General features: G+C 45.7%; 1 protein-coding gene across 5 annotated transcripts in view; it reads left to right on the top strand.

Annotated features, from left to right (window-relative positions):
* The first annotated feature begins 7,079 nt into the window (after positions 1-7,079).
* The window catches only part of auts2a (activator of transcription and developmental regulator AUTS2 a), a 320,293-nt gene continuing 312,372 nt past the window's right edge, over positions 7,080-15,000 (top strand). For all 5 annotated transcript variants that reach the window (XM_035535462.1, XM_035535460.1, XM_035535459.1 and 2 more), the window contains exons 1-2: positions 7,080-7,240; positions 10,132-10,797. In XM_035535462.1, the coding sequence (XP_035391355.1) occupies positions 10,528-10,797 (270 nt within the window). In that variant the 5' untranslated portion in view covers positions 7,080-7,240; positions 10,132-10,527. The remainder of the gene's footprint in view (positions 7,241-10,131; positions 10,798-15,000) is intronic.

The following is a 15,000-nucleotide window of genomic DNA, read 5'->3' as shown; positions in this document are numbered from 1 at the left end:
CAGAGCTGGGTCTCCGCTGCCTGGTCTTACGGGGGTTTTGCATTAGAATAATATTTCTGTTGTTTATTAACAGAGAACCTTTTTGCTGACCACACATTTGGGGTTGTGAATAGGACATTCTGAGAGCAGTTCTGAGATCAGCTCAGCAGCTGAATGCAGACTAAATGCTGTGACTGTCTCTGTTCCTTGGTGAAATGTGTCTTGGCATAATCTAATGCAGACATGCACCATAGTACCTTCGGGATTATTTTTATTATACAGAACCACAAAGCAATTTGCTTTGTACACTACTGAAGAAAAATGGGCTACTGCAAAGTGAAGCTATCTATGTAGGCAACATTTATTTAGCTTTTTTCCTTTTTCCTCACTCCCCGCCCCCGTTCGTTCTGAGGTGTCAGGGCCAAGCAGAAGTGAATAATTACTTGTGCATGCTGTTGTCACAGAGCGCTTGTTTATTTTCATAATGTCGGAAAGCTCTTCTTGAGAATGCTCCAACAAATCACGAAGCCATTAAGCACTCCCGTTGGCACAGACGGACGGCCGGGGCTAATGACTCCTGATTGGCTGGATATGAACAGTGAGACGGCCCTCTCGAGCACGCTCCATGAGAGAGAACAACCACGTCTCATCTTGAGAGAATACACACCATGAGAGAGAACAACCACGTCTCATCTTGAGCTTTTCTGTCATGAACTTTTGAAAAGTTAAAAGCGATTCATATCATGATTAAACTTTGGGTAGCGTCCAAATTTCAGAGACCTTGTTGTTGTCCATTAACAGCCAGCTTATCAAACACTAGACGTTAGAGTTTTAGACTATATGACAATAAGAAGAAGAACAGAGAGCAGTAGAGTTCATACAGCTTTCCTTTCCTGCTGTTTTAGCAGCCATGCTGTCACTGTTAGCAGAAGAACAGTCCCAGCTCCTAACAAACGAGAACGCACACGTATGTGTCTTTGCCTAGAATATAAGAGAGGGGGGGGGGGGGAGCGAAAGAGAGAGAGGAAGGTTTCAGGAGACTGGGAACAAACCTGATGCATTACACACACACACACACACACACACACACACGTCCCCCTTGCCTTATGCTTGCACAACACAATGGACTGTTCTTAATTTTTCTCATATTTTTTTCCTTTTTCATAGCATAAGTGCATGTGCACATGTTTATGTGATGGGGTTAGAATAAACAACACTCTGTTTATTGTGTGTGTAGATGGAGATTCACTCTTCTGTTCATTGTGTGTAGATGGAAATTCACTCTTCTGTTCATTGTGTGTAGATGGAAATTCACTCTTCTGTTTATTGTGTGTAGATGGAGATTCACTCTTCTGTTTATTGTTTGTGTAGATGCAGTTTCACTCTTTTGTTTATTGTGTGTGTAGATGGAGATTCCTTGCAAATACAACCTCAGCCTTATGCTTATCAGCCTTTCAAACACACACACACAAACACACACACACACAAATATAATAGACCTGCTGTAATTTAACACTCAGCAGATACTCTGTGGCATGTAAGACAGGAAGCCAAGGGTGACGGACTTCCTGCTGTTCCATCAACCTGTGAGGACAACCCTCTCCCCAAGCGCCTGCCGTGCACCTGGATGAGACGGAAGGCCCGACGACCCAGAAGAGCCCTCAGGCCCAGGAACGATGGTTCTGTATCTGAGACAGGAGTGGAGTGCTTCCTGTACCCAGTGTTAAATCAGTACAGTACGTGGAAGCACCCTCCCAGACGACCGGCAGTGTTGAGATTTCATCTTACCGTGCGAAGGCTGGTTGTGCCATTACAACTCTGCATGTTACAAAGGCTAAACCTGTGGAACCGTTACATATGCTACTTAGCACGAAGGTGAAGGAGAAAGGTGTGTCTGTTCTGAAGCCCAGTAGCTTCGAGATGTTACACTTAATACAACACCGAGGTTGCAGGTGAGGCTCCGCTCTTCTTGATGTTCTGCTGTTCCTGTTGTTCTGCTGTTCTCCATGTTCTGCTGTTCTCCATGTTCTACTGTTCCTGTTGTTCTGCTGTTCTCCATGTTCTGCTGTTCTCCATGTTCTACTGTTCCTGTTGTTCTGCTGTTCTCCATGTTCTGCTGTTCTCCATGTTCTACTGTTCCTGTTGTTCTACTGTTCCTGTTGTTCTGCTGTTCTCCATGTTCTGCTGTTCTCCATGTTCTGCTGTTCTCCATGTTCTACTGTTCCTGTTGTTCTGCTGTTCTTGATGTTCTGCTCTTCTCGATGTTCTGTGATTTTTGTGAAGCTACGTTCATAGTCATGTGATGGTTAGGAAAAGATTTGTTATAGCCCTGCCATGTCATGGCTTCTGACAAGCCCTGGTCAGTGGGAAAACCTGTACGAAGATAAAATAGCTGTCATCCCATATAAGCGCGTACACCTCTACATCTGTCAGAGTATAATTATATGAAATGCACAGTTGACGAAGACTACTGGTCCCTGATTGCTGGAATCAGTCTCTCCCTGTTTCTCTCCTTGTGTGTGTGTGTGTGTGTGTGTGTGTGTGTGTGTGTGTGTGTGTGTGTGTGTGTGTGTGTGTGTGTGCGCACACGCCCACGTGCATGCATGTGTGTGTTACATCTCTTTACAAAATGATCTCAGGCAGGCAGACTCCGAATGGAGAGGTGATGAATTGTGTGTGTTGGCAGACATAACGGGAGCAGAGAGGCTTTTGACAGACCTCATATATTAACATCGCAGCAAATGATCCAGGACTGTCCATTACCGTGGCCTGCACCAACAGGAATGCTTTGTGCCGCAGAGACACATATCTCTGTCATAATCAAGATTTTCCATCTTTGCTCTTGTTTTTTTACATAATTGTGCTAGTGATATTCAAACCGATAAGAGAGAGAGAGAGAGAGAGAGAGAGAGAGAGTCACAGGCAGACATGTGGACACAAGTTGTTACTGTCTCTATATGTAGGTGAAGCCAGTTCTTCCTCATCTAATCTCATCTCTGTTTTGTTATGGTGTATTTAATCCTGCTAAAATAACGAAAAAATAAATAAATAAAAGCAAAAGTAGTGCGACATTTGTATCACTAATGATGTATGAATGACGTTTAATACTCTTCATTCTTTTTAGGAACATATACGGAAAAGAGACTCAGAAGAAAAAAGGCTTGATTGTGTCTGTTCACGCTCACAGAGAGAAGACTGTTTGAGGCAACATATCCATCAGCTAAAGGCCATTTGCCTCAATGTGTTACAGTCATGGAAGAGTGAGATCAGAATGAGATCTGAATGAGATCTGAATGAGATCTGAATGAGAGAGCAGGCAGAGTAGCCTGGCTCTGCTAAGCATGATTAAAGGTGGTTTGGTTCAGGGAGGATGCTGGAGTTTGAAGCCTCTTCTGAGAGCCACAGAGTGATCTTTTGAAGCCGTGTCACACCTGTGTGTGCCGGACAAATGCCGGCTAACGGCAAGGCATGTCATTTCCTCCTTGTGTCTGGGTGCTGTTTGTCTCTGAGGAGGCTGCCCACAGTGCCTGTGTGTGATTACAGCTCGGTGGAGTAATGGAGCAGTGTCTCTGAAGACTGGACGGGTTCGTGGTATCAAAAAGCCCTGACCGAACTGGATTCATCTGGAATCTGTGTGTGCGCGCACGTGTGGGTTTGTGTGCGCGAGTGTGTGTCTGCGTCTGTGTGTGTGTGTGCGTCTGTGTGTGTCTGTGTGTGTGTGTGTGTGTGTGTGTGTGTGTGTCTCCTTGCAAGAAAGAGAGGGAAAGAAAATGAGAGGTGCAAATGTATGCATATGTGTATTTACTGTGTCCATACATAGTATGTGTGCGTTTTCCTGTATTTACATATTCTTTTGCGTTTGTGTGTGTATGCTCGTGGCTCCGTGAGACAGCAGAGAGGGAACGCCGTCGGTTTTTTTTCATGTGGAGACAAAAGAAAAAATCCAGACTGCAGAGAACGTGATCAACACAGATAGGGTTTGCCGTCAGTGATGCACAGTGATTTTATGCAGATTAAAAATCTCTGAAAAACTAGCCAAGAATAATCTACTGAGGTCATTGGGATTTTAACAATTATTCTTAAGAGACTAGATTAAACAAAACACACGTGTCTACTCCACGACACCTAATCTCTCCAAAACATCATGTAGCCACACTATTATATATAATCTATATTGTTATTATATATAAGAGGAGGTAACGGTTTGTACCATGCCCTCACCAAACATCTTGACAATGCCCCAGAGAGCATGGCGGGAGTGCTAGGTTTTTTTCCTCTGCTCTCATGGAGGGAGATTTCCTTTGCACGAGTGAAGGAGCTTTGCTCTGGCGCAGTGACCCCGGGCTAAATATACACGGGCCCAGAACATGCTCACCGTAGGGGCCTGGACTTCTAAACCCAGACTCATGCCACAGTTAGAGGGCTATAATACCATCCGCTCTAGGACAGACACTACAAGCCCACCACTGAACAGGTGCTCACACCTTAATAAATGAACGTTAATGCATTTACATTAAAATGAATCAAGATTAATACATGATCATTGTAGGATGTTGGTGTGGAGTTTTGAACCAGTCAGAATGAACTCCATTCTGTTCAAGGCAGATTTGATTTTTCATTGCATGAAATTATAAACCACAAAAATACAGTACTCATAGACAATAAACAAATACAATTTACCAATACAAACTCACAAATACAACACACAAATACAACAGACGGTGTGTACAGTTGTAAAGGTTCCTGCTGGCTCTGCAGGGGTTAATAAGGCTCACTTATTGCTTAAAATCCTGGTGATAACTAACTTGATGAAGGCTCTATTGCATGTGTTAGTTTGTTTACCCATTAACAGTGCCGAGCCAAGTCATATGATAAATAACCTGGCCTGTGCAAACAGTACAGTTTTCTTGGACAATTTTTCATCCATAATATTAAACTTTTATTGCACACAATTTTCAGTGATTATCTGGTTTCCCTCTAGTTTATTAACGGCGTCACTGAATAATCAAAGCCCCATAAAGGTATAACCAAATCAATCTTGTCCATTGTAGGATCGTAGGTGACAGTTGCTAGAATGATTCTCTCTCTGGGAATAGGCTTTGCTTTGATCCCGGTCACAACATCGATACACTCACCTTAGACACACAGCTCCACGATCGTTAGTGTAACTCTAGAGCCACTGTTGGAAAGAATGAAAAATCTTTACAGCTAATGAAAGTGCAAATTGGGCATTTGGTTAATCAGGGAGCAAGAACAATATCGCCATGATGACAGGAGAATGAATTAAGCAATGTGTTTTCTCGTAGATAATTATGGTTTTAAGAATCAATTTTATGACCAGAGAAAGAGGCAGAGAGAGAAAGAGAGATATAACAGGTGTCTGTCTGTCTGTCTGTCTCTCTCTCTCTCTCTCTCAGGAATGCAGATAACGCATCTCATAAGTCCATGAATCCATAGCGCTATTATTCACAAATGATAGAGCGTGGTTATGGATCCATGCGTTGTATAAATATCTCGGGCCTTGCACACTGCAGTGCTCTCCCTCAAGAACACACAGAGGATTAACTGACTGAATTATCCAGGCCGCAGAAGCTCCGGTAACACAGGAAAATCCATACTCTGCTGCTCCGTGGTTAACGTGGGTGGAAATTAGTGCAGGATGAGACTTCCTTGATGTGTTGTGTCCTGTTTAATGATGCATTAATGCCCTATGAACAAATGGACACGTGTGCTAGTGGGATAGCAACAAATCCAGTTTACTGCAGTAAGCTGTGGCTTCCAAATTTTGGAATTTGCCCCCAGTATCACTGCCAGTCAACGTCTCAACCAGTCTGAACGGGTACGCTGCCAGTTAACCAGACTGAACGGGTACGCTGCCAGTTAACCAGACTGAACGGGTACGCTGCCAGTTAACCAGACTGAACGGGTACGCTGCCAGTTAACCAGACTGAACGGGTACGCTGCCAGTTAACCAGACTGAACGGGTATGCTACTAGTTAACTAGTCTGAACGGGTATGCTGCCAGTTAACCAGACTGAACGGGTATGCTGCCAGTTAACCGGTCTGAATGGGTACGCTGCCAGTTAACCAGACTGAACGGGTACGCTGCCAGTTAACCAGACTGAACGGGTATGCTGCCAGTTAACCAGACTGAACGGGTATGCTGCCAGTTAACCGGTCTGAATGGGTACGCTGCCAGTTAACCAGACTGAACGGGTACGCTGCCAGTTAACCAGACTGAACGGGTACGCTGCCAGTTAACCAGACTGAACGGGTATGCTGCCAGTTAACCGGTCTGAATGGGTACGCTGCCAGTTAACCAGACTGAACGGGTACGCTGCCAGTTAACCAGTCTGAACGGGTATGCTGCTCATCACTGACACTGCAGTCCCAGGCCCAACTCACAGTGGAGATAAACTGACTGGTCTCTGGTTCAGCCTAGACAGAAAACCTGTTCATGTTACCTAACATTACCTAACACACACACATGCACACGCACACATACACAAACTCAAAACATAAAAAGATGTCATATATGATATTTTTAGACATCATCATAAATGTTATTGTAAATGAAGGTGTAGACAAAGTGTTGAACAAAGGTTGATAAAACTAGAATTTAAAGTGCTGTTTAAGGTTGATCCAAGCAAATTCCAGTCCTGATTACTGAAATGCAGCCAGTTGGCTTAGTGACACCATTAAGTTTAAGTACTGAAATGGTTTACCTTTATTAAAAATCTATAAATGTGAGAGGTTTGATGGCAGGCAGAATGAACTCCTAGAATAACACAATCTCTGTGGCAGATGTCAAAGTTGCAGTCAAGACCTAAAACCATTGACGAAGTCTCACCATAATAAAACAAACAAACAAAACAAACAATTTTAAAAATGTGAACCCTCTTAACAGTGCTGGTTTGTTATTGTCGTCGAGTTCATCTTTAGTGCAACAGACTCCGTTACATTTCTGTACATTCAACGAGAAGAGAAGCATCTGGGATTTCTGAACTGGAATGCCAGAGCAGCACTACTTGAGCCGAGGAAGCGCACCGCCAGTAAAGCGGCACTGCGGCAGCGCGGTATCACTGCGCCGTTCCGCCGGTCCCCGCTCCGGGATCCTACAGCACGGACTGGTAGAAGCGCGGAAGCTCTTTGCACAAATTGTTTGTTTGTTGAAACATTTTTTGCCCTTTTGTTTTCAGTGTTGCTGAACCTTGATCTCCGGATGTCGACGACTCACCGGGACGGTCCTCCACTCACGAGGGTTTGCATTTCTTGGTTTTGCATGACGTGCTTTGCAGGGTGAACAGGCTGGCTTTGTGTGTGTGTGTGTGTGTGTGTGTGTGTGTGTGTGTGTGTGTATATATATGCGTGTATGTGTATGTGTATGTGTGTGTGTGTGTGTGTGTGTGCGCGCGAGAGCGCGCGCGGAGAGGAATACGGGGAAGGAGACTGGGGCAGGCGCTGCTGTGGGCTGCACTGGCCACGGCGTGTCAGATTTACTGACGGAGACACGCAGACAAAAAGGAATCCTCGAGTCCAGCGCCAGAGCAGGATATCACGCGGAGACGAGAGCAGGCGCACGGGGAAATGGGGTTTAAAGCATTTAGTCAAAGCTGCTTTGCATGCGTGACATTACTCACTGGGTTAAAGGTGCATGTGACCAACAGCGGTATGTGTTGTTCATCAGTCGGGACTAGTGAGCGTGCTTGGAGAAATGTTGCTGAGGCGCATGCATGTCTGCTCCAGTAAGCCACCTCTCCAGCTGAACACTGTGCGCTGATATGCAACGCTTCTTTTCACTTGCTAAATGTTTCAGTGGGGAATTATGGAAGTAGATAAATGTTTGGGTGCCTATCTCCACCCCTGACACGCGCAACTCCAGCCCCGTCACCTCATGAAGTTGGGCTAGATGGTTCATGGGCTATGATGTCATAGCTTCAGGACCGTGGGTGCTCGAGAAGGTGTTCCCGTGAGGTGTGGAGCCTTTACTGGAATTCTGGGGGTGGAGGGGTTTGGAGGGGGTTGGCTGACAATTTTGAGTGACACGTTTCGGGGAATGACGAGACTGTGGACTGATTACGTTATAGATACGCGCACACTTAACAGCCCTAATCCTCGTTGACTGACACGTGCACGTGACTCTGGTTTTGGATAATAAGGAGATTAGATGACGGTCAGAGAAATGAACGCACGCTCAGCCCGCGCTAGTTAAGCAGTGAATTTCAGCACATTTGTTTGTGTGCGCGCGTATGCGCGCGCAGAGACTACAGTTGACTGGAAACACTCCAAGGTTGCACTGCACACAGGAGTGAAAGTCTATTAGAATCACTTTGCCGTGTGCTGTAATTGCGCTGTGCGCGCCTTCTTAAACGGCTTGGGTTAGGAATTAGCCTGCATTATTTTCAACAAAAATAATTTATTTTTGTTAGAACACGTGGATGTCGTGTGATTCATCAAAACGCCCACAGAACACTCATCTGGAAAGATTGGTTATGACTCTCACGGCACACTAAAAAGTGATTTATTAGAGGGCCAATTTGCATATTGCTGCAGTGTCAGTATTGCAAAGGCCAATTTTGCAATAACCAGTACAAGTCTACACAACCGACAGCGCCTTTTCTGTGTGAATCTGAGCTGCTATGGTCAAAGGGCAATAAGAACCGTAATCCCGTTACCGCCTCTCAGATCCTGCAGCGGTGCTGGCGGTGGGAGTTAACGGAGGAAAACGTCGCAGCAGCAGCACCGGTAGAGGAATTAGGACCGTGCTCACGCTGTCATGTAAACCGCCGTAGAAATAAAGATATTTTATATGAAATCGGATTAAAAAAAAAAAACCCGTCTCGTCCGTCTTTCTCGACTTTACGATTTTGCCAAAGGTGTGGCGTGACGAGAGACTGTCGTGATGCCTGGACACTGTCGGTGTCACCACGAACTGTTAAAGGAAGTCGGTCCGCCTGAATGTAAGGCTCCGTTGTGGGTGTATAGGAGGTCATAGGAGGTCATATGTGGCTACGTGCGTGCGTGACATATCGCGTCAGAGAAGATGGTTGGATATTGCTATGGGAGAATAACAAAACCCGTTATACTGTCGTCAAAATTGATAATCGCAACATAGTTTACATTTAATGTCTACTCTATATATACAAACTAAAAATGTATTTAAGCTCTAATGGAATGTATACGGTCCATTAATCTGTAGGCTTTGCATTATTTTGTATATTACCTGAACAGGTACGTACCACTGTAATTTGGTGACGCCTAAAAGACGATTCTGAGTTAAGTTCTATGAAACGCTCTTTCGATCGATTAACAACGGACCTTTTGTAGGAATGATTCTTGCATTACGCGACCGCACTCGTGCTAGTTATCGAGGCAGAGATTTTGTCGGCGAGACACTTTTCTGCCACCAGGACTGCTGTACATCATTATTCTGGTGTGACACTGAACAGTTTTCCTAAGGCCACTGGCTCCAGGGCGGAAATGATGCCATAAGTTCAATGTTAAAATAAGCATCTGCTGGGCAAAGGTGGCCTGTATATGCGGCTGTGCGATAAACACGATTTCAAATTTGCATTGAGAATCCTGCCAAGATGAAGCGCTAGTGATCTTCTTTATAGCCCAGGGTACGAACATGCATCAAGACGTTGTGTAATGCAGCGCAGTAATAGATGGCAGGTGAACACAGCAGACGTGGCAGGGCGCTCCCAGATACCTTTGCATAAGCTTGTTACACTAACGATGACACGGCCCACGACTCAGGAGTCGTACACTTCATCAACCTTAACTTGTTTTGAGTCGCTTGTTATGTGTAGTTTGAGCATAAAATGCTTCCTAAAACATAAGTGTAAGAGTAGGGTTAATGGCGATCTCTTTCGCAAAGTACACAGTGTTCTCTGAAACAACTCTGACGTCCTGATTGGTCCAGACAAGGCCTAAATCTGGCCTTGGACTAAACTGCACTGCTAATGCGACATTGCCAGTGGAAATCCCCTCTAGTCTATCTGCTCTAATTATAGTGATAGGCTACTGGATATTTTTTTTTTTTTGCATTGCATGATTTAAGTCACAAAAGCAGGGAAAACAAATGCATTTCCATGTGTTTTCTTTGCAAGTGATCCTGTAGCCAATGTATGTATTTCTCTTGTTTTCCAGGAGGGGCAGGTGTTGGCCTACGTGTGGGTCCTGATACCCCTGCCATGCTGAAGTATATTACAGTACAGTTGCAATGGCACAAGACAAGTGACCGCCGGACTGGACCTGACTCCGTGGATACAGGCTAGACTACAGTCAGCAGGGTTGGATTTTGGATTTATTTCACTGTGGATATATCAGTTTGGAATCTGGTGTAAATCCCATGTGACAGATACCCTCGCTGAATCTGCAGATCTTGGATAGTGGATATTTTCGTGTATTTTACTGGAGGACCGACGTTGGGTCGAGCAGTAGAGTTGCTGGTGGATAATTGCGGGAGTTGGGAGTGTTATTCCGCGGAAAACGCAGTTCCACCTGTCAGGAGGACGCAGCGTAGCCCGCCGCCTCTGCCGTGAAATGGATGGCCCGCAGAGCAGTAGCATCCGGAAAAAACGGAAGTCTCGGTCAGAGCGTGACCGTGAGAGGAGGTCTAACGGGATCCGGAATAACCGTGTCCGGGACTCGGTGCTTCGATTCTCCTCGGATTCCGAGCGGGAACACAGCACCAATCCCTCCTCCTCGCGACCCAGACCGCCAAGGAGGAAGAAGAAGGAGTCTCCCTCTGCTGAGGAAGACCTCATTGACGGGTTCTCTATAGTGGGATTTATGACATTGGAAGCCCTTCAGGTAGGTGCTTGAGGCTGTAGTGTTCACTAGAGCAGCTCTCTCCACGCACACACACACACACACACACACACACACACATTCGCTGCTGCGTTTCCCACTCAGCTCTGCGGTCTGGCCCCACATGCCCCGACAGCGGTGCAATAATGACGTTATTATTGTTTGTGGAGCTGCTCCTCCTATTTCTCACTTGCCTGGGCGTCTTTCTTAAGCCCAGCGACGTGTTTCTGGTCGTTCCTGTGTTCATTCACGTGTGCATAATTCCAACAGATGTGGTTTTGAGTGCGGATCTGCTGCAGGAGGTCTACTGTTGCTGATGTGATTTGATGTTTTGCCTCTCAACTTTTTCAGACTATATGAAGAGGGGGCTTTGGATCAAAACAAACCAATATGCGGTTATAAATAACCTGTTGAATCTTTCCAGTATGGTCTTTGTTGAAGAAATGCAATTTCTAAAGGCTTCAGATATTTGGATTTTGTATATCAAACACCATTCCCTGCATAACATGAGTTCTGTATGGCCTGAATTAGAAGGCGCATTCATATTTGCGATGCTGTTTTGTGTGTTGTGACAAAATGCTTCGTTAACCATGTCAGCTGTGCAGACTACAGCTAGCAGGTCTTATTAGCATCAAAGACGTTTCACAATAACTGTAAAGAACAGAATAATTAAACATAATGCTAATATTGAGTATTTGGCCTAGTACCGTCGTCATTAAGTAGTTATGAATGCATTGCTGTTTGGACCTGAGTCATGTGCTAACGTGTAATATCCTGTAATTTGTTATTAAGTAGGACATTTCCCTTTGCAGTGGAGGTGGTGCTGCATTTCAGCGGGTGACCCTGAGCAGTAGTTCTGTGTGGACCTGGTTTCTTCAGCCCAGCAGTGTGACACACTCCATGCTTCCATTCTTGCATTTGCTGTTCTGTATGTGAAGAGGCGCCATCGTCCACCCTTCTGGGACGTGCTGTGCCGTGCTGGTGTCGTGGACGGTAGCTGTGTTGGGGTCCGTCACTCTGGCTTTCCCTCTAGTGACAGGGCCGCCAAGACCAGACGCTCTCGAGAGATTATATTACTTTTGGATTAAAATATCAGGTGTCAGGTTTGTTTTTGTTTTGTTTTTATATGAGTTGAAAGTAAATGGCCCTCTGGAGCGTGGTTTACGTATCTGGAGACTTGTGCGCATGTACGCGGCGTCTCCCCGGTTTAATTGTCTGGAGACTTGGGCGCATGCACGCGGCGTCTCCCCGGTTTAATTGTCTAGAGACTTGTGCGCATGCATGCGGTGTCTCCCCGGTTTAATTGTCTAGAGACTTGGGCGCATGCACGCGGCGTCTCTCCGGTTTAATTGTCTAGAGACTTGGGCGCATGCACGCGGCGTCTCCCCGGTTTAATTGTCCGGAGACTTGTGCGCATGCACGCGGCGTCTCCCCGGTTTAATTGTCTAGAGACTTGGGCGCATGCACGCGGCGTCTCTCCGGTTTAATTGTCTGGAGACTTGTGCGCATGCACGCGGCGTCTCCCCGGTTTAATTGTCCGGAGACTTGTGCGCATGCACGCGGCGTCTCCCCGGTTTAATTGTCTAGAGACTTGGGCGCATGCACGCGGCGTCTCCCCGGTTTAATTGTCCGGAGACTTGTGCGCATGCACGCGGCGTCTCCCCGGTTTAATTGTCCGGAGACTTGTGCGCATGCACGCGGCGTCTCCCCGGTTTAATTGTCCGGAGACTTGTGCGCATGCACGCGGCGTCTCCCCGGTTTAATTGTCCGGAGACTTGTGCGCATGCACGCGGCATCTCTCTGCGATCTCCATCTCTCCAGTCTCCGTGATCTTTCTCAGCACACACATCCTGCCTGGAGTCGTTAGTGTCCTCTGGGGAGCCGTGGACTGGCTTCAATTGTTCATGATGACATGAACTACCCACACCAGTGGCTGGAATCAAAACGTTCATTTGGCAGATGTTCCTGCTACTGGCGCTGAGTTTTCCTCGGCACTTTATTGGCAGTGTCTGTTCACGAGCTGATGCATCACCGTGCCCCACTACAGACCTCTTGAGTTCACGATTAAACTACACTACTCTTCTGCACTGTGGACACACTACATATATTTACATTTCGAGGTCTATTTGTTATAATGTCATTTAAAAAACTGTAATCCCAACACATCATCTAAATGACTGTAGTTTGTTTGGTTAGTAGCCGTTTCATTATTTCGTCTTGGCATTTGGCTTCATATCCACAATTTTTCATGGAGTAAGGTTTGGCTTCCCTGTTCTGGCAATTTCAGCCAAAGTGCTTGCGTGTCACTGGCTGCTGTGTTTATTATAAACCACTTCATAGTAATCAGATTAAAAGCTTTTGCCCTTTTCCCTGGAAAAACCTGCTCAGTTTTCCTGTACACGACAGCTTCCGAAAGGCTGGAGGTTTTTTCCTCTGTGTTTTATTTGTTCTTTGCACATGTTATCATGTCTGTTGATCTTGGTAAAGTGTAAGTGTGCGATACTTGAGTGTTTAAATGTGTCGTCCCTGTATATCGGAATTAATTAATTGAATTATTAATTCAGTATTTTGGTAAGGAAGAATTAGTCCACGCCCGGTGTCATGGGGATTTCTTCTGCCGCTGTCTCCCTTCTCTTCCCCTTTTCTACTTCTCCTACCCTGACCTTCAACGGTTTCATCCCGAGGTGGAATGTCTCAGCCGGTTGTTGAGCGATTCCCTCAGAATAGGAAAATGCCTTTATGCTCGCCACGCTGCAACCAACCCGTTCTACGCCAGCGGTGCGGCACCGAGAGCCTCCGATGGGCCCAGCTGATGGAGGAGCAGCTCTGGTGTTCGCACTCAGCGGAGGGAAGCAAAGCGCATAGAGGGCAGAGGTCGTGTCTTCCTCCGGCACGGAGGCATCAGAGTACGGCTGGAGTTCTCCTGCTCCGTCATACCCTCTGGCCTCGGCGCTGTACCGTCATCTCTCGGCGGGTTTCTGCGGCTGTCTCACAACCCCACGGCTGTGCCCCCAGTCACAGTCAAACACGGAGCTCAGTTACACGCTGGGTTAGCCTCTTTACACACTCTCTGCATTCTGGAACTTTCCATGTGTTTGGTGCCCTAGGAGATTCCACTTTTTTGTCATTTGTTCATGGATAAGACAACACTAGTTGAAGGGTAAACACACACTGATGTCTCAGCTAATCTGATGTCAAAGGTCAGGTGGTTCCTTCAGAAAGGCATAAATGGATGAGCCGAGGAGACTTTACGCTTGACGACGGACAGGAGAGTCACGACCTGCCTTTCTGTGAAGTTAATCGTATACGATTTCTTTGTGCTCGTACTGTAACAGGAGTGAATTCCTGAGAGCATTCTGACAGAGACCAGAGATTTTCTTAGCTGTGGTTATCTTACCTCTGTCTTACAAAACCTCTAAAAGACAACAGTGGAAGACAGAGAGAGAATAAACTAAACGCGTGTTGAGAATATTGTCTGACTGAATCCATTCGCAAGCTGCTTCTGGCTCATTTGAAAACCTGCACACAACACAGGATGTCACGACAGCGTGTTTAGAGAGCTGGGCCACGGTCGTCAGGGCGGCGGCGAGGAGACCCCAGAGGGTTCCTGACTGCTTTCCTTGTTTTCATTGGATGACGTATATGACAAACATTATTAAAGCAAACACCTTTAATTTAAATGTTCTCCTTTTATTCAGTAGCAGTTTTATATCTCTATATACATCTTCTGGCATTGATGACGGCTTTCCGTTTTGGTCTAATTTTTGGTCTAATAAAATGATGAATGAATCGCATTAATAAGATGCGCAGCGAGAGGTGTGACATCAGCTATGACATCATCCATGCACACGCTGGATGTCTGAGGCGTATTTTCAGCACTTCTGCTCACAGATATTAGCTGTGATCTATTTTATACCTTTTTTTTTTTTCTTCTGCTAAATATTCACAATAAATGTTCACAATCGTGAGTGATATTTATGAATCATTTGAAAGGTCAGATTGTAAAATGCATAAATATATTATTACCGTCCGTGAGGAGAGGCTGTTAAAATATAATTGTCTTTGGAAATAATTTGGATAAGAATTATTTTTCTTTTTGAAGGAGGATCTTTAATCCAGAATTATTTTTCCGTTTAGCATCAGCTGTCTGGAGTTGAGCGTCTTCCGAGGTCAGAAGCTCTCGGTGACCGTCTGCCTTCTGCTCCC

Source organism: Electrophorus electricus, chromosome 17 (genome assembly GCF_013358815.1).
Source record: "Electrophorus electricus isolate fEleEle1 chromosome 17, fEleEle1.pri, whole genome shotgun sequence".
NCBI classification, from domain to species: domain Eukaryota; kingdom Metazoa; phylum Chordata; class Actinopteri; order Gymnotiformes; family Gymnotidae; genus Electrophorus; species Electrophorus electricus.
This window is presented reverse-complemented; position numbering and strand designations above follow the sequence as displayed.